At 35.5% G+C, this 21490-nt stretch overlaps 1 protein-coding gene across 1 annotated transcript; it reads left to right on the top strand.

The window, feature by feature from the left end:
- The first annotated feature begins 742 nt into the window (after positions 1-742).
- On the top strand, positions 743-20835 carry LOC117335245 (F-box only protein 33-like). The gene is made up of 4 exons (XM_033895247.1): positions 743-1139; positions 5891-6576; positions 9705-9871; positions 10421-20835. The coding sequence occupies exons 1-4, from the start codon at positions 754-756 to the stop codon at positions 10559-10561; spliced, it is 1380 nt and encodes a 459-aa protein (XP_033751138.1). The 5' UTR covers positions 743-753; the 3' UTR covers positions 10562-20835.
- The last annotated feature ends 655 nt before the right edge of the window (positions 20836-21490 follow it).

The raw sequence follows: 21490 nt of genomic DNA, 5'->3' as shown, positions 1-21490 counted from the left end.
CGAGAAAACAACATGGACGGGTCATTGAGATATATGGTTATAATGTGTCACAAACATTTACAAGTTTTAGTGTCCGTACACTTAAAAAAAAATTCATGACATCTCATATTATTTAATTGTAGTCTCCTTGGACGGACTGATATTCTAAGTTGTTTCCTGGTCCATTCTTGAATGAAATAACAATATTAATTGTAGTTGATAGAAATTCACGTTACATTGAATCAGAGACCTATATAGGTCTCTGATTGAATTCCATATTAACTATGAAGTCTGTAATCTTTAAAGTCAACAAATTCAAGCTCGTGTAGATGTTTTGCTTTTTTATAGCGTTCAGAAGGAAAATGCTCGTTAAGTGCAATTTCACTCCTCATGTTCTCAGAGACGCATCTCACATATTTTAAATATGCATTAAAGAGTCTATATGTAGTCTTCTTATCATAAACGCTGGTCAACGATCATTGGCTTTTGGGGGGTGCACAGGGCGCTAGTAAAATTTGTTTGTTTTTGTTTATTTCTGTAAAAGCAAATGTGATGAATGGCTTTTTCCAGTGTAGATTTTAACAAAAAATACATAAGTGAGATGTATAGGTTCCATGGGCATCTCGGCTCTATACATGAGTAGACATATGTGTTCCTCGTCACTCTGGAAACTTATTTTCTAATAAAAGGGGACTTAGGCAAGTCTCCAAACAAATCAGTCACATGATCATCACGTGATCTTGCTGACAAACTACGTAGTGAAGTCGCAAAAAGATGGCAGCGGACCCGAACTGGGCCGTCTTGCCAAGCGTAACTCTTGTGGAAATATTTTCGTACCTTTCGCATGATGATAAACTCAGAGCATCTTCTGTATGCAAGAGATGGAGAAGCTGTCTCTTTCACCCAAACTTATGGCAGAAGATTTATTTCCAGCTGCACAGTTCGAAGCGAATGAAGACGAAGTTCTTGGCTGACAGATGTGGACATTTTGTACGGGAAATCACGATCAAGTTTTGCTCTCATAACATTACAGACGTTCGGGAATGCGGTAGGATTTTGGAAATTATGAAGATCAACAAAAACCTACAACAGTTTTGTTTGCAACCGTCAAGCTGTCACATGGAATGGCCAGATAACAACACTGTTTATTTATTTGACAGGTAAGCACTTAGCTCAGCTGGGAAGATTTAAACCAATCACAAGACGTCTATTTATAAATGTGTGTTTGTAAACAATTGCGCATTGCAGGGAGTTTAAACATACGTAATGTAACATCTATGAATTAATTAAGCACTTTCTAGAAACTTACATTGTCGGAGCACTTGGGATAACATACATACTCAATTTATCTTAACAATAGCTGCTAGTTTGTAATACAAAATGACCATATGCGATCAGATGTACTCCGTGACACGACAAAGTCGAGGAAGGTCGTTTCATGAGGCCATCCCGAAGGGTTATTATTGTGGGTTCAATATTGTGATGTGTATCAACCATATGGACTAGAATTTTCTGCTGATCTTCCTCATAAAATAAACTTTTTTTTCGTTGATATTCTACTTTGATCAAAAGTTTTTAAGACCAATTTGCCACAAACATGCTTCTTACATTGAGAAACATATCATTTCTGATCAGGACCTTATATGCAGTGTAACTGATAAAGTTGTTCACTTCAGAAGTTTGTTTACATTTACATTTTTGCATTTACATTTTTGCATATATATATGTAATACTTACTGTTGTAATTATATGATATAATGTTACCATACTTTTTAATGTAACCCTACAAGCTGCATATGGGTGACATATACAGGTGATATATTTTGCATTGGTCATGATTAGTTGTCACATTTATCAACCCCCACTTTTAGTAGTAATTAAAGGGATATGTAGGTATACCTGTGTCAATGAGTTTGTGTCAATGAGTCATGCAGGTAAAACAGTTAATTACACAAAAAATTACATGTAAATATATCTTATAAATTACAGATATGTTATTATGATATATGTAACGCGATCCGGTCTATCGGGACCCCTGCTTCGATGCGTGTGCGTAGGTGCCTGACACGACTCAGCAGTTACCGCCCTTGTGTTCTCCTACACTACGTAGGTGAATCCGGAGGTCTCGGTGATAGGTAGCGCACGAGACCGTTACATAAATTAATGTGGGCCTGTGAGTTAAACAGTTCCTGGCTGAATGAAAACCAACGAGGTGACATCTAGTTCCAAATTGTATTATTATCCAGCAACAAAGTATACAGACATGTCCAGTACAGCAATATTACATATCACACACTCCAGCACACTAACTGATTCTCTGGTAAGACTGGCTTCAAGCTAAATTAACTGCTCCCTAGTTTGTCTGGCTCCCTAGTTGGTCTGGCTCTCCAGTTAAAGGACTACAGCCCTATTTATACTACCAAGAGGGTCCCCTTTCTAGCCGGGTCCTACCCGGGTCCAAGCCGGGTCCTAGCCGGGTCCTTACCAGGGTCTCCCTTACCTAGCCAGGTCTCTAGCCCTAGCCAGGTCCTTACCTAGCCGGGTCTTTACCTGGGTCTCCCTTACTTAGCCGGGTCCTACCCAGGGTCTTACCCTGCAGGATCTCCCTTACCTAGCCGGGTCTCATCCGGGTCCTTACCAGGGTCTTCCTTACCCTAACTAGCCGGCTCCTACCCGGTCCTTACCAGGGTCTCCCTTACCTAGCCGGGTCTCTCTTAATTACCCTACTAGGGTCTGACCTGCTAATATCTCGCTCTTATATCCAACTTCCTTATAGGACACAGATGTATCCTTATAGGTAATTAAGATGTGAATACAGAACCGAGCAGGTAATAAATCCCCCAATACCACCAGATAAGTAAACTGTAAGTGATAATGATATTTGTACTCTAAAAACAATTAAACATGGTAAATTAACAATAACAATATAAAATACATGCTACATATATATATATATGGACCCCTCAACAGCGTAAGTTCGTATATTCACTATTATAAAATATTGATCATTAAAATCCTGCACCTGGGTTAATTTTTGTAACCTTTTTTGAAATGGAAAGTTTTATATTGTGTATGTAAACAAGCATTACAAAACAGTGTCTGTGTATTGTTGATCAACATGTACATCATTGTTCGTCATGCATGTCGATAGCATTTATAGTGCTATGATCATATAGGATGACATCAATGAAATTCTACACTAGATTATATATATTTATGTATATATTTGTACATGTATTTCAAGGTGAAAGGTAAAAGTTATAGCACTTGACAACTTTTGAAATTAATTAAAACTTAATAGTCACAGCTGGTACATGATATATATATCTTCACAAAACAAAACATTAATTTATTGTGTATATATATTTTCACAAAACAAAACATTAATTTGTCCAGTTAGTAACATTCTCAAGATGTATATGCAGTGGAACGGATCAGGTAGATTATCAACGACCAGGTACCGCTCAATTGGTAGAGCATATGTATCCTGCTAGTGTTCGGAGGTCCCGGGTTCGAACCCCGGTATTGCCGTGTATTTTTCCACTCCTCTTACATTTGGTGCCATATACATATTTGACAGAATCTTGTTTCAAGTAAGGTGAATAATTGAGAAGGGGATATCCGAACCTGGGTTGTGATCATGAGTTGTAAAGGTCTTCAGGGTTGAAGACTTTAAAAGGGAGGGAAGAGTGTAAGAAGCGAGTTGGATCGGGTCTATCATTGGTGACCTGAGGTAGCTCAATTGGTAGATCAGCATCCAGCTAGCATTCGGAGGTCCCGGGTTCGAACCCTGGTCTGGCCTTGCATTTTCCCACTCCTCTTACATATATATACTTAGATTTCAACATACATGATCTTCTTGAAATAAAAATGAATTTGTGTTGTACGTACAAACTTAAGTTTACAGTATATCTTATGAATCTGTCAACAATTAAATCATATGTATAATGTTCACACTATATTATCATGTTTAACATTTTAAGTTTGACCTGATTAGATTTTGGTGGTATATCATAAGGTCAGTTGCAGTAAATTGATTGATATCACGACCAATTTTGAATTGAAACTTGGTGTTAAGAAGACATATTTGTTTTAACACCACAAAAACATCTAATTGCTCAGATACACACAGCTAGATTTTGCATAAATATAAAAATGGTGGCTGACATGTGACCCCTTCCCCCTAAGTTAAGAGTTTCAGGGATTTTGGGTCAAAGTCAATGTAACTATTTTTAGCTCACCTGGTCCGAAGGACCAAGGTGAGCTTATGCCATACCGTGGCGTCCGTCGTCCGTCCGTCCGTCAACAATTGACTTATTTGACTTCTTCTTCATAACCGCTGATCGGAATTTCACCAAATTTGGTCAGAAGCATCCTTATGGATAGGGGACTCAAAATTGTACAAATGATGGGGCTGACCCCCTGTGGGCCTCTGGGGCGGGGCCAAAAGGGGTCTATTTAGCTATTTTGATATAAACGACTTCTTCTCTGAAACCGAGCAATGGATATCGCTCATATTTGCTTGGTAGCATCACTATAGGGTGGGGATTCAAAATTGTACAAATGATGGGGCTGACCCCCTGGGGGCCTCTGGGGCGGGGCCAAATGAGGTCAATCGGGCTATATTGATATAAACGACTTCTTCTCTGAAACCAAGCATTGGATATCGCTCATATTTGCCTGGTAGCATCACTATGTGGTGGGGACTCAAAATTGTACAAATGATGGGGCTGACCCCCCAGGGGCCTGAGGGTCGGGGCCAAATGTGGTCAATTGGGCTCTATTGATATAAACGACTTCTTCTCTGAAACCGAGCAATGGATATCGCTCATATTTTCCTGGTTGCATCACTATGTGGTGGGGATTCAAAATTGTACAAATGATGGGGCTGACCCCCCGGGGGCGCTGAGGGGCGGGGCCAAACAGGGTCAATTTGGCTAACTACTTCTCCTCTGAAACTAAGCAATGGATATCTCACGTATTTGCCTTGTAGCACCTACTTGGGGTAGGAATTCAAAATTGTACAAATGGGGGGGGGGGGCTAACCCCCTGGGTGTCGTGGGGGCGGGGCCAAAAAGGGCCAGTTTGGCTAGATTGATATAAACGACTTCTCCTCTGAAACTAAACAATGGATATCTCACATATTTGACTGGTAATATCCCCTTGGGGTAGGGATTCAAAATTGTACAAATGATAGGGCTGACCCCCCTGAGGGCTGAGGGGCGGGCCAGAAGGGGTTAATTTGCCTAAATTGATATAAACAACTTCTTCTCTGAAACTAAGCAATGGATATATATATATCGCTCATATTCGCCTGGTAGCATCCCCTTGGGGTAGAGATTCAAAATTGTACAATTGGTGAGGCTGACCCCCGGGGAGCTGAGGGGCGGGGCCAAAAGGGATCAATTTGGCTAAATTGACATTTTTAGAATTACAATAAAAACAATGTTCATGTAACCATATAAAATGCCTATGATATATTGACATAGCAATACCAGTGGCAAATATCTCATGAAACCAGGTGAGCGATACAGGCCCTCAAATTCAATGTAACTATTTTTAGGGGGAGGGGATATATATGTAGGGGGACATGTAAGCAGACCAGAAAGCAATACCCAGGCCAGTATGCTTGTTTCTAATCTGATTCCTGCCTCTATCTGTATACGTACCCCACCCTTTTACACATTAAATTATTTTCCAATTGCTTTCATATGGTTGCATTTGTCCCTTCTGTTTCTGGAGGTGTGCAGTACACTTGTAAGATTATAAATACATTACATTAAAAGTCATTTAATTTGGCATTAGTTTTTAGGATCTAAAACTACAGCTTTGTAATTAGCAGACTAGTTTTATGTAGAAAATATAATTAGTTGAACTTGTTTTGTTCTTATCTATATATATATTCTTGTAGGTACTTGGACAGTGTGGAAGGCATTATCAGGAACAGTCGTGATCTCCGGCACTTCTCTCTAGGATGTCTTGAGGAGCTACTAGAACATTCCAGCACTTTTCTGTCTCTCCTGGGACGTCACTCCCGCAGTCTACGATGTCTCCACTTAGCGAGTGTAAAGGAAGACTCTGAAGGGTACAGGATAGTTGAGCTTGACCCGAAGCTCTTCCATCCATTCACCACTCTCCAACAGCTCAGTATCGATTATGATCACCTAACAAACCAGCTTCTGGAGAGCTTCACCTTTCACAACAAGACCAAGCTGGAGAAACTCATTATCCATGTTCATGGTGTTGAAGCAGACCACGAACGGATCACCAACTCCTCATGGCACTGCATCCGCAGTCATTGTCCGAACCTCCAGGTGACTCTGAACCTGATTCACTCATTTGATGGTGTGGAGGCTCTCCTTGACATACTCCAGCCCAGCTTGCCACTGACACATTTCCGACAGTTTTTCTGTACCCACCTCAACACTACGGCCATTTGCTACTTTGCTACTCACTACAGGACAACGCTGCGGTCCATTCACATCATTGATGGACTGATGGATGGCTATCCAGTACCCTACACCAGTGCTGCAGAGGAGGACCCTTTTGTTATGCTAGCCTGGAGATGTAGCCTGCTGACGGATTTCACCCTCATTGGTCAGTTTCAGTAATTCTCTGCTCTTATATATATGCATATATGATAACTGGATTCACTAGCTAGGTTGGTGAATCATGGAAGAGGAGAGGTTAAAAATTGGTTTGGAGGTGGATGATTGGTTCACCTTGGTGTGGTATGTCATGTATTTAATGTAAGTCACTTTGACCTACATTTTGACATTTGACCTACATAAAAGAAAAAGTTAGGTTTAGTATCGTGGATTTAGTTTGAAAACAGTGTTTATCTATGTTACCATGTAAAGCAGAGGAAAGATTGGCTTGGAAAGCTCAGATAATCTGAGGATGTTCTATTTGTTTTGTGGAATGTGATTGGTCAGTGTGGCTGTATTGGTGAAAAGATACATTTGAAAGTGGTGGGAAGGGGTTATGTTGAAAAATGTTGAGTGAAATCTGTCAAGCAATATTGTGATGCCTTAAAATACTGCTACATTTTCCACAATGAAGGCATAAGAACTATATTGAGGTGAAATTTTATACCTGCTAAATCCTGCTTTCCAATTAAATTATTAAAGATCTATTCTCCTTCACCAATGGTGTCACCATTTATGAAAGAGTTTTGTAGAAATTTTAATAGGATAAATATCATGTCACTTTTGGTGTCATTCTATTTTTTCTAAGTTTTTAGGTCACCTGAGACGAAGTCTCAAGTGACCTATTCTAATCACCTTTTGTCCGTTGTCGTGCGTCGTCCGTCGTGCGGTGTGCATCGTGCGTCCGTAAACTTTTTACATTTTCGACTTCTTCTCCAAAACCACTTAACAAAATTCAATGAAATTTGGCAGAAAGTTTCTATGGCTGAAGGTCAACCAAAATTGTGAATTATATGGTCCCCACCCCCCAGGGGCCTGAGGGGTGGGGCCAAAAAGGGTCAAATTGACTAAAATTTCAAAACTCTTTCTCTACTCTCAGGTATGTTAGAATCAAATACTCTTCATAGATGAAGGGGTCTTATGGTGCTTTACCAACATTGTGAATTTCATGACCCTGGGGTCTCACGTTTGCCCCTGGGGAGGAGGTAAACTTTACTATAGTTTATATAGGGAAATCACATTTTTGACTATTATTTGTTGGATTTGTATATGAATTCATTCTAACTTGTATCAAATTATCAGCATGGGATGACACTTTGATGTTATGTACATGTTGGCCCTAGTTGACCCCCAGGGGCTGGTGGGTGGGGCCAAAAAGGGTCAAATTGACTAAAATTTCAAAAATCTTCTTCTCTACTCTCAGATATGATAGAATCAAATACTCTTCATAGATGGAAGGGTCTTCAGGTGCTTTACCAAAATTGTGAATTTCATGACCCTGAGGTCTCACGTTTGCCCCTGGGTAGGGGGTAAACTTTACTATAGTTTATATAGGGAAATCACATTTTTGACTATTATTTGTTGGATTTGTATTGGAATTCATTCTAACTTAGTTCAAATTATCAGCATGGGATGACAGTTTGATGGTATGTACATGTTGGCCCTGGTTGACCCCCAGGGGCTGTTGGGCGGGGCCAAAAATGGTCAAATTGACTGAAATTTCAAAAATCTTCTTCTCTTAACTCTCAGATATGTTAGAATCAAATACTCTTCATAGATGGAAGGGTCTTCAGGTGCTTTACCAAAGTTGTGAATTTCATGACCCTGGGGTCTCACGTTTGCCCCTGGGTAGGGGGTAAACTTTACTATAGTTTATATAGGGAAATCACATTTTTGACTATTATTTGTTGGATTTGTATTGGAATTCATTCTAACTTGGTTCAAATTATCAGCATGGGATTACAGTTTGATGTTATGTACATGTTGGCCCTGGTTGACCCCCAGGGGCTGGTGGGCGGGGCCAAAAAGGGTCAAATTGACTGAAATTTCAAAAATCTTCTTATCTACTACAGAGCAACCCGCTTATTTGCATAGCCCTTTTTCCATGACAAAATATGCAAATAACCGGAGTATTCGTATAGGCGGAGTTGGGTTTTGGCCCCTCTTATACACTATGTAGATCGTCAGGTAGGTACTCAAAACGGGCGCTATATGATTGTTTACGTTATTTGCATTAAAAATATAATAAAAAAACATTATTTAAAATATAAGAGTAAATACGAAATAAATGGGTTGTTATTCTTTGTAAATGTACAAATATTTGCATATACTTCATCGTTTTCTACTTGTCACTCCCGAGTCTGTGGGTCCGATATCGGTCATATATACGCGTGGGTTGGCACTACGATGTACAACGTGATCGTTTCAATTAACATTCATTATCGTCTCAAATGCGTTTTGTTCCTGCTATGAGTATATTAGTTGTTTGATCATAGATGATGAACTGCTTAAGCAATATACTGTCTTAAATGACCGTGAGATGTGTATTGTCGTTAGGGTTTGTTTTGGAAAATGGCGCACACACACAAAGAGTTGTCGTTCATTACACATATGCCCCCACAATGCAACGCGCCTAGTAAACAATCATGGCGATCGCAACCTGCCTCAGTGAGTGTTCAAGTGCACAGAACACAGGTTTGGATCGATGCTATAATAAATAAACAAATCTCATCAAAAGATGAGGCATATAAATATTTTATTCAGTAATTCTTCTTCACAATGCTACTGATATGGTCTGGATAATAACTAAATGTCGATATCGATGCATCGAACATAACCTGTTTTGACGAAGTGGGATAACGTTCTACATCGTATCGAATCAATGTGTAAGCTAAAAAACTTTTCTTAAAACTTTTATTACGGGAAAATCACAAAAATACCCTGAAATCAATTAAAATTTTTCGATTTTTTGGAATTTTTATATGCATATAAGCGGGAGTCGGTGTTTTAGTCGATGCAAATACACGGGATTAAAATACAAAGATAAAGAAGAAAATAATCGGGACCTGAGAATTTTATGCAAATAAGCGGGATATTCAAATAACCGATATGCAAATAAGTGGGCTCCTCTGTATATGTAAGAATCAAATACTCTTCATAGACTGACCCCATTAGGACTGATGGGTGGGGCCAAAAAGGGTCAATTTAGTTGACCGAAATATTTCAAATCTCAGGTGACCGTTAAGGCCCTTTGGGCCTCTTGTTATTTATTCTGATTTTATGAATTAAATGTTATAGGCTACGAGATAGCAGATGAGGATGTGATAGCTATATCTCGCCTGCGAGGAATGGGACTGAAGAAGCTGGACATCCCACGCGTCTGTATCACAACAGTAGACGAGCCAGAGGAAGATGAAATGTGGGGTTATCCACTCCAAATTAACTTCACTGCATTTTCGGAACAAGTATGTTATATGACATAAACCATCATTGTATATTCACAGTGTAATACCCTATAGTTATAGACCTGAGTAATCCAGCAGCCTGTCTAATTCAACACAATGCTGTTGACCCATTTTTTATAACCTACCAAATATAAGTCTGAAGTGCAGGATGTAGCTTTATTTGCTATACTTGCTAGGTTAAAGCTGTGGAATACCGGTAATTAACTTCAGCCTTCTCCTTTTACTAACAGACTTAGCTTCCATAACCCCATTTTTCATCACACACTGCATATATATAATGGTAGATTTGTTTGTTATACATTAAATGTGCAATATTACTGGCCGTAGTCTTAAATTTCTGGCAAAAATCATTTTATATCAAAGTTGTCTGATTAAGAATTCAGTTTTTAACGAATAACAGTTTGAATGACACCATGACCTCTGGGATTAAAATAAAATTAAAGGTTCATTTCCATTACTGTAAGTTTGTTCCCACAAATTTCATGGTGCTGCAGTAATGTAACATGATGTTTGAGGAAGAATTGGTAACATTGTTTTTGTAAAATCTAGGTATCGGATGGCTTGTCATGGAATTGGCATCCATTGGATGACCAGGAACTTCCTTTGGCAGTGTTTGATGCTGATGCGGATGCTGAGAGGGCTTACATGGACATTCTGTTGGAAGAACAGCAACCTATATCTGCCTGCTAATGGGTAAAAGAAAATGACCAATAGTAGCCATTTTAATCAGTACAGAAACAACACGGAAACAGAGTGGTGTTCTTTGTTTGGTATGAAGATTTTTATTTATATTGATTGGCGATACAGTAATTTAGCCTTAAGAAGCTAATACACATACTCATGTTTGTTTTTAGACTCTGAGGATATAGATTGCTTGAAATCCATTATAAACATTACTGGAACAAAAAAAATGAAATACAAAGTGTTTCTTAAGAGTTAGAAAAACGCAGAAATCAAATCTTGAGATGTGGAATGAAAAAAGTTGATATGCTTGGAATGCACTTCTCTATAAATGTTGGATATGAATCTTCTGTTTATGTTAAGAAATTCAAATCTTTTATGTCATCAGTATCACTTTCATTCCTAGTTTTAAGACTATCTTAATGCACATTTAAGATATCAGAAAAGGTCCAAGATAAACTTTTAAGGTGAGAAGCATAAGTTAAAAAAATAAGCTCTAAAATCTTAAGGGTAAATTAAAAGGAATCTTTTGCTGAAAAAAGGAAAGTAAAGTAACCATACTTGTGAGGCAACATTTGATATTTCAAAAATATTTATTTTACCAAAAATCTTCAAATCTGACATGAAACTATTTTCGAACATATGTTTTCTCTCAGAGTTGCAGTTCTGTAAATTAAATCTATACAGAAACATGCATACATTATATATATAATTCTACTGCATTGTTAACATTAAGAAATCAATTAGTATTAGAAACTACTGTAGATGGATATGTGTTCAAAAATGTAAGACAAAAGAAGGGCAAGACAAAAACAGTAGAGCAAATATTCTAAATGTTTTACATTTTCCTTTGAAGATTCTAGCCGTGTGTTTGAACTTCGAAATTCAGACAAATACTTTTAAACATGTACTTGCCCCAAGGACAAGTGATGCTGAAATCTTATTTCTTTCCAAGCATTACAACATTATATCTGAAAATATTGCTTGGAACTTTATTAAATGTCAATCATTTTCTGTGATCAAAGGAGACATTAAAAATCATAGCAAATGTGGTGTTTTGTGAGATTTCACAATTTAATTTTTAAAGCCACATTGTATAAGGAGTGTATGAAAGTTCAAGCTGTTTCAGAAAAAAACATTGTGCAATGTTCCTCTTGCCATCTCATTAAACATAGAAGATATAACTTGCCCATTACATTGGTACCTTTAATATACCTGGTATATGCAAAAATCATTCATTTCAAACATTCATTATAAACCTAACAGAGAAGACCTATCTCTATAAAAGAACATTAGGTTTATTATATGTATCTTTATTCTTGTTGTATTTAAAACTTTAAAACTATTATAACTGAAATCCAGTGTGGGTTATTTATGTGCTTATAGTTATATAATTTTGTCACCAAGAGCAGATCTTTAAATACATACGTCTGTAGCTATGTATCAATTTTCAAAGTATTATTACACAAATACCAGTAGGTATGAAATGGATGATATATAATTTCCACCACCCAAGCTACCTCCTTACTGTACAAAGTGATATACGTCATGCTTTGATGGGCAATATGAATGTTTCGTCAAAAATGTTAATTTGAATGATCAACTAAGAACAATATGAATTAAGTATGAATTATGCATCATTGACTAAAGGGAGATATATTCTTTTATTATTTTTAACCATATCGGAAGAGAATATGGAGACTTGATAGTACATCATCCACTGGTGGAGTATGTATTCATTTCACTGTTAAGTCACTTCAACCTTCAGATGAAGGTCGACGTCACTGTTAAATGTCACTTCAACCTTCAGCTGAAGGTCGACGTCACTGTTAATGTCATGTCAATTTTCAGCTGAAGGTCAACGTCACTGTTAATATCACTTCAACATTCAGCTGAAGGTCGACATCACTGTTAATGTCACTTCAACCTTCAGCTGAAGGTCGACGTCACTGTTGATATCCCTTTAACCTTCAGCTGGTGGTCAACGTCACTATTAATGGAAATTAATTTCTAACAGAATATTGCTTCCAATATTATGCTATGACACGAGGCAAAGTAAAGTAAATTCAAATGCAAAGGTCAAGGTCATTGAGTCGATGTTCAAAGTCATTTTTTTATCGTATTTTACTGGTTGATGTTTTATGACATTGCAAAGCAAATTGGATTGGAAACAAGCTTCAAATGAAATGTACTGAAACAGCATTCCAAACCATCTGTTATAAGGACAACTTTTGAATGTGCCAAGAATTTATCTATAATTGTCTGCCCTTGAATTCAATGTTAGCTTAATATTTGTAATAGAGGAAGTTTCATTGTAGTCCATCATAGTGTTCTGTGTTCAATGAAAAGACCATGCTTGTACATAATGGAATTAAATCAGTCCTCAGAAAAAGGACGTTTAATGGTCCCAACATATGATCATGGACTTGATGTCTATTCACATATGCAAAATAGTATAAAGTATATACTCAGTGTATGGTCGATTTGCATATTTTTATGAGTGTTTATTTTCAAAAATTGTGTACTGTTTGTATGTGAATGTAAAAAATATATACTTAATATCTTTGTCTTATGTGCAACTCTTAGACAGAAAACGTTATAGAAGACCGCAGTGTTTAAGGGTTTTAGGGGTTAATTTTCCTGTCTGGGATAAGTCTTTTATCTTGAGGTGCATTGCATTTCCCTGTCTTGGAGAATTATTTAATTATTGAGGTGCATTGTATTTTCCAAATTTAAATGCAAGATGAAAATTCATACATTTCATCACTAAAATTATTACATGTGAATTTCAATTATCGTTTTCATACCTTTTACGTAAAATTAAAACTTTACAAATTGTAAATTTTTATTATAGTTATAAAAATACGTTATATTATAAGGTGTAGAGATAGTGTGTGGGAGGAGATGGGGAAGACAGTCAAGATTTGGACAACAACATTTATAATATACACCAGAGATTTTCTTCTCTGCAAATTGTTTATTGCTGTGTTTCAAAATCACACAAGTAGAATGTTAAAATTAATATAAAGCAATATTCTTCATAATGTAACAATACAAAATGTTTGCTAAGCTGTATAAAATGTGCTGTTTACCTGAGAAAGGTGAATATGAGACATGTTAAACATGTACTATAGATGCTTCATTATCAGATATAATGCGATATGTGTATACGATCAACAGCTGTGATAAGTCATTCCTAGAGGCCTGCTCTATCTTAACATCTTGATAACAGATCTGCATATTAATTTATTTTCCTAGGTCCCCAACCTGATGTTAGATATTGAACATAAATTATTTGATGTTGTTGATGAGTAATTCTCAATGTATATATATACATGTATATGTTTGTGTTGATTGTTACAACAGTTGTTTGATAATATAAATCACTCCATCTTTGTAGATATTGTACAGTTTTTCCCTTTTTCCTTGGATGATGTTGTATATTTGCACATGGATTTTACAACTTCTTTTGAAACCTCTCCTGAATGTATTAGACTGACATGCTTGTTATAAAAGTTTTCATAAAAAGTGACTTTCATGCTGTGCACAGGTATTTTTAGCAGTGCTGTTTCAGAGATTATCTCCTAGCTCAACACGATATCTGTAATTAAAACGAAAACGATACCATTACCATATGCGGAAATATTGAAAACTGCTTACCTGTATTCAGTATGTATAGCATTTTAAACACACACAAAAAAAACAACATTTTTTGAGAGTCATTTCAATTTAAGAAATTAATCTAATTTTACAATCTTATAGATCTGCTGAAGAATCCTGTTTGGCAACACAACCAAGTTTGCTGATGAAAAAATCAAAATCTCTGGTGCAATGGCAATACATGGGGTTGTGGAACAATGGGTGGTTGTTTGATAGAGAGTAGTGTATATTATTTCCTAGATATTACATAGTTAAATTTTAGTTATGTTCAATATATGATGTACAAACATGGAAGAAATGTTATTTTTAATTTTCATAAAAAATGTTTTGTGGTTCAAGCTGAAGGTGATGTTGACATTCATGTTCACAATCCAAATGTCTCATCCCTGATTAGTTGTTTGTATATTCTCATCACATCTTAAGAGAACACAAACCTTGGAATTTAAAAGATGGTTATAGTTCAGATGATTTATTCCTGCATGGTTTTGTTGTCAATGATTATTGGATTATAAAAAAATATTGAAGCAGTTTCGTTGATTATTTCAAAGTATATATTTATTGATGGAATTGTAAAAAAAAAAGAAGCTATTTCACAAAGGATAATTGATCAATGTTTTTAAGTGTGTAGTAAAGTTATCACTTCTACCTGATAGTCACATAATATATATAACTTTAATATCGAATTTCTTGTTTGGTATAAATTTTGAAATATTTTACTTTACTTACCTGATCAGAATTACAAGTAGCTGAATTGTATTTGTTTTCATTTGAAATACGTTATTCTTGAATTAAATTCATAACTGAGTGATTGCATTTAATATGGTATCAATAAAAGATATATCGATATAAACGACACTATGAAAAAATTGAGTTTTGCTCGGCCAATGTCCTAATTAAAACTTCTTAGAATGTAGACAAAACGAATGCTTCAAACCTAATGCTTCCACAGTGCTTATACTGTATCTGCATGTTAAACGCTTTTGCATTTAGAATTATACACACTTCACAACAGCTGTATTTAGTGTTATCCCTGTCTTAGGTATATATATTTATGTTAGAAAATTGCTGAAGTACTCACTTTTACTTTGAGATATACCATTGTCTTTCAAGGCTTAAACATTTCTAGGAAAATAAGGCTGGACCTTATAAAACAGGGAAGTTTCTAGAAAGGTTTTACACCAAAGGTCCAAAAGATCTATACATGTAGAAAATTACATTGTCTCAGTGAAATTACATTCATATCACATTGAGCTTATGGCCGTTTGTGAGGATTATATTGCTTATCCAATGTTTTTATACATATCCTAGTTTTCTCTATTTGTTGAATGGATACACTATCAAACAGAGTGTTCATAAACAACTCTGTATTATTCACTTTGTATATAATTTAAACTGAAAGCTGTCTAACAAAAAAGCATGCCAGAGAAATTTGTTATTGTGATCTATCTTGTTTTATGTATGAGTTGTTTCTCTTTACCTGATCTCACGAAGTTACATTATATTTCCTAAACTCAACAGTACTGAAGGGTAGCAGTGAAGAACCTATAGTGGCAGGCTTTCTGAAGTATGTTTTAACTGTATAGAATTACATATAAAAGTACACACCCTTGCTGGGGGAAGATAGTATATTAAATTCATGATTTTCTCAGGTTTTCCTTGATCTGAATGGAAGCCAAGACACGAACTGTACATCGGTTGGAAATGTTGTATAGAAATTCATTACAGAAAATAATACAATGCCCTCAAGCATTATGTAACAAAAACAGTGATAGAATATGGTAATTTGTATAAATACATATACTGTAGAACATTTTTCCACTTGGTTTATATATGTTTTGTGTAAGTTTTAAAGTTATGTTCCCGTTAATTGTTATTTCAAAATCTATATGTCCTAAATTATCATTAAAAAAAAAGCTATTCAAGATATTATTTTCCACAATGAACCAATTTTGACAGCATTTTAATGCAAATAGTTGAAATGTTATCTTTGTAATTGGCAGCTAATGGAATCGTAACACCAAGTGAAGTTTTATTTATTGTGTGGAGGTTTGTATAATTATGTTAGTAGTTTAGTGATGCCTGTTTTAGATACTAATGCCAAGGAAAAATCGCAGTATTCATGATGCATGCATATAAGATCGTCACGTTAAGAACATCTGCCAAATATTATTGCAGATAATGATACAATGTCTGATTAATTTATCCATGTGATGCCTAGTATGTAGTGATAACACCACAGATCATATATTTGAGAAGTGAGTACTTCAGCAATTATTATCGTTAATACCCTATTTATTCTACACTGATCATGATCATTCTATAGATATTTTTGTTGCAGTTTGTATTTACCATTGGTATTTTTATCACATATATGTTTTATCTGAGTAATGGTAATATTTTCTTCGATATACTAGCAAGCAGAGTGCTACAATCTTTTGATCGTATAGAGTGAAATGCGATAAATATTAAGATTTTGTTATGTAATGCAGCTAGACACTGAATTGTCTATACTGTATGTTAACTGAGTTCAATATAAACCCAACAAGGGATAACTGAAAAGTTACTTATACATCTAGTTTCTAAATTCTAACATACTAAAAAAGTATATAATGATATAGACACAAATCTACTTACCAATAGATGACAATGTATCTGATTTTTCGCTGCAGTTCTTATCCAGTCCATGGAGTCTTGCTACTGAAATTATTAAAGAGTTTTTATGTGGACGTTTGATCTTGGGTTAAATGAAAGAAAGTTTTGTATTTGATGCCACGGCTCGTATTTATGAAACTGTACTTGTGCTCAAATACAAATTTTGTATTCGTACCCAAACACTTTCGGTAGTAAGTCTGATATCTGATTACATTTTTGGAAGGCTTCAAGTGGAATATATTTGCAATGTTAAGGGTTTTTCTTCAGCTCTTTCATGATTTAAATGAGTTAAAGGAAGGTAGAGCACAGATTTCTTGTTTGTGCAATAGAATGGTTTCATAAATACGGGTCCAGGTTATGAACACATCTGATAATTTTTAGTGACCAATATCTGTCAGATCATTGTTTTCATGTTATATATGCGTTTCATTGATTTCAACGAAAGTTGTATGTAATTGTATTACCATTATTGCTGAAATGCACCTATTTAATAGAATCTATTGCCATGATAACGTGACCACATAGTTTTCAAAACTGAATTCGCATTAGTCCTTTTTTATATGAAATCAAGAAAACAACTCCACTAACAGTGACCATAGCTGTGAAATTATGTGAACTTGGCACTAATTCCCGGTTCCACAGTTAATAATACGTTTATCGCATATAACGTCAGTGAGGCTTGTAGAGTCCCAGTGCATCAAGACAGCTGTATATGACTTGAATATAAGTTGGATTACAAAATTGAACGTCAGCGTTAAAACAGATACATTGTTAGCATCCAGTTTTCACCATTGCCCTTCGCCTTTATGAAGTGGGCATTTTTATCAACACTGCTTTTGAATTTGGAAAGATTTTTTTCACATTATGTACTGTAATATGCTATGTTGTTCTTTAGGATGCTATTGAGATATTTGATCAAACAGTCTTGTGTGGATTGCCACCTTCATACAGACATTTGTTACTAGTAAAATTAACATGTTTTAACTTCTAGATATATATATTGATGTATGTATAACCTGTACAGTTGTTTGAATTATTGTGCTTTGCCTTAAAATGGAGCACAAGATGCTTTGAATTGAGTTGAAATATGACGGAATATCGTTCTACACTGGTACATGCAGATGTGGTTCAATGCGGGTATGTTGCCTACACTAATATAACATTCCATCCAGTGTGTTAAAAGTTTTCATGATTAAGGCATGCGAAGTATATAATATTTTGTCATTATTGAATCTCTCTGCATATGCAGCTATATATGGCAAACATTGCAAAGCGTGAACTATGTTTAAGTTGTACGTTATATTTCATGTTGGGAAATGTTAAAGATTTGTAAAATATGATGCAGAGAATGAGTGAATACAGTCACGTAATATCAAAGATGTTATCTGTTAGAGACTATGGTGGCTATGATTTCATGGCTTAGAGGATGGAGTATAAGAGAAAAATTCTTGTTGAGATATAGTGTTTCTATGTAAAATTTAAAGTGCATGTCAAGAAGATGTAATTTTACGATATGATCCTAATTTATGATTGTGATAGCTTTGTCCTCTCGATATAACGAGGCAAGCATTTATTTTGGAACATTTCGAGGCGATATATACTATATATACTCATATGTACTTGAAGCAATTGTCAAAAAAACAAAAAAAAACAAAAAAAAACCAGTAATGCCTGGCCGTCACCTAATAAGACATACGAGATCGAAAATGGGTCATTGTTCATTGGACACTAACTTTCCGCAATTATTTATTCGTTGCCATCAAAAGTCAATATTTCCCGTTTTAGTTGAAACAAAATATATTTCTTCATCTGGAGAAACATTGAACACGCAGATGTGTTTAAATGTTGTTTTAAAAGTTTAAATGTGTATATGGAACTTCCAATATCTGAATATGTGTGTACTGAACTAGAGCGGAAATACACAGGCGAAAATAATGTGTCATTCAGTGATAAGAAACGATTATTCTACTGACTGACAGGTGGTCGTAGCAGAGAAGAATTTTGATTATTAGGATTTTAGATGGGCATTACTGTCGATAACTTCATATAAGTGTCAAGATCTCATATGCAATCATTATCAACTTGAAATAACGACATTGCTTACCGAAGGACCAGTCGGCTTTCATCAAGTCATCGTAAGGGTCTCCAAAGCAATGCTTTGATGGTAGAACAAATCACCAGTCATACTCTACCACTCTTCCCATGTCTCAATGTGATCACCACACTTTAGGTGCTATAGGTACGAAGATGGTTTAGACCATTGGAAATTTCCTGGAACTACGGTCGTATCTATACATCGACATCCTTTATTTAAAAAAAAAAACAGCTGGCTGTTCATTTGTTTAAAAAAAAACAGCTGGCTGTTCATTTGTTACTAAATGTCGGACTCCTTATACCTTTCAATTGACGTTTGCACAACTTTGTCTTTTAAATTCTCAATAAAAGAAATCGGTGTTTTTCATACGGAATCCGATGATTCATTGTAATTTCGTATGTCATGTTAGTAATATCAAGATATAACTCTTTATATCAAGTGTTTCCACCAGAACCAGAAGATATATAATTATTATTGCGAACATATTTTTTAGAAATTAATGAATGTAAGTATATGCCGTTTATAGAAATTTGATTTGAGATATCACTGCTGTTACGGAGCTACCACGTATCAAAGGTTTTGGTATTTTACATTAATACAGGATATTAAAATTGTAAAGGTTTAATTTGACACAGGTATTAATTTACATGCGATGTGTTTGGAAATTACAATATTAATTTGGCTGTTAGAGATAAAGACATGACAGTGCTAACTTCATGTATACATTTTTTATCACTCTACCAAAAAGGCAGAGGTATATAGTCATAGGTGTGTGATTCAGACATATCATTGCGTGTTCATATCATTTCATGTCAGCCAAGTTTATCTGCTACAGATAATATGTGTCTTGAGGTTGCTATCTTTGACTGTAGCTATTTTGTCAAAATAATATTGGATGCTGTCTGGATTACACACCGCCTTGTGGTAGGTTCTTGTATTATAAACTGTTGATGAAGGAAGTCTGTAGATCAGACCGTACCTATATATAAGCATCTGTTTTCTAGTCATTACTTGAGCAGACAATCAATGCTCGGGATACGTGGTGTCGAATGTTGTCACCAGGTGCATTTTAATGTTTGTACAGAATTATTTTTAAAGTGAGTTTGAACACCTTTGCATAGATTAAATTGTCATGTTTTAATGGAACCGCTGACGTCCGCTTGAGTGTACATGCGGGAAAAGCCATGTGATATATAGTTATACACAGTGTTAATAAAGATATTGCCAATTCCTTTAATATTGCTGCAAACCTCATGTGATTGTGTCCTGAACTCTAGAAGAAAAAGTTCAGTGAAGTATATTTTTGTCATGTTTTAATTACTACATTTAAGGAAAGAACATAAAAATCGAATCCCAATTTATTCATGTTAGAATAGAATAAAAGAACTTTGAAAACATTTTTCGACTTTATCAGCGCATAGTGTGCTTACAAAAGGACAAGAGGTGCTAACTTAAATAAAACTATCGGGATTGAAAACAGTAAGTACCTATGCACCAATAATTTTTGAAGCAGTGCTGGTATTTATCACTGTATAATATATTTTAATCATGACATTGTATTTCAAAAATCAAATGTGTAGATTTTTCATTTTAACATTTTTTTTTCTAGAAATCAGGACTAAAACATCTAACGGGTACTCGAGGACCAAGGGAATATTTCATTAATGAAAAAGACCTATGCTAGTGCCAAAGTGAATATATCATTAATTATGCCTTTGTCAAGATCTTGTTATCCCATTCATGGAAACCCAGTGCAAATAGATACACGAACAATTGTTGTTATTGTTAAAGCTAATTTGAAAAGCAAGTGGGAAAAGTTTATGTGTACATTAATTAAAGTTGAACGTCAATAAAGATTTGAGCATCTGTTCTCCAATGGAGTAGTTCTGTTATTTATGTTACACGGTCTTAATTTATTCTATTCCCCAACCTCCGTAGATACATGTATTTAAACATATACCAAGCGGTTTATATTGTTTTCAGTCCGTCTTCCAGGATGAGAATTAACTGATTGTGACCGTTGGACAAGATACATTGTTATCGTATAGCACATGTACTTTTATCTGATAATTCACACAGATAAAATGAAATATCCCCGATATATAGTGCTTACATGCCTGCAGGATATTGGATTCAAACTTTGAGTTAATTGTCAGATACACGCGCTGGTGCGAATAGGCAATACAATGTCTGTGTTTGGTATACCGTGAAGATAAATCGGGTGCAAAGCTTAAAGCAAACCCCGGCAAGTAAGGTATTAATACATTCATGACAAGTTCGCCAACAAGGAAACGTATGCTATTAGCGTCAGTAATAGTCTGTCCAAACTGACATACCGCCATACTTTAAATATCGAAATATCCGTCATTTGTCAGCTACTTCGAGTAAAAAATCAAGGCTGCAACACTCAATTTGAATTAACCTCGAATATCTTCAACAAGAAGGGTGCGTTTTTTTGAGACTCCTTCAATTAAATAGAACACGAACTTATAAAATACGTATTGATTCCATGGAAGAATATTTAAGAAATT

This window comes from Pecten maximus, chromosome 9 (assembly GCF_902652985.1).
Source record: "Pecten maximus chromosome 9, xPecMax1.1, whole genome shotgun sequence".
NCBI lineage: Eukaryota > Metazoa > Mollusca > Bivalvia > Pectinida > Pectinidae > Pecten > Pecten maximus.
Note: the sequence above shows the minus strand (reverse complement) of the source record. Positions and strands in the feature narration are given on the sequence as shown.

Coding starts and splice junctions, on each gene's coding strand:
- LOC117335245 (XM_033895247.1), top strand. CDS start 754: ATGGCAGCGGACCCGAACTGGGCCGTCTTGCCAAGCGTAACTCTTGTG. Junction 1,140..5,890: donor ACTGTTTATTTATTTGACAG/GTAAGCACTTAG, acceptor ATATTCTTGTAG/GTACTTGGACAGTGTGGAAG. Junction 6,577..9,704: donor GACGGATTTCACCCTCATTG/GTCAGTTTCAGT, acceptor TAAATGTTATAG/GCTACGAGATAGCAGATGAG.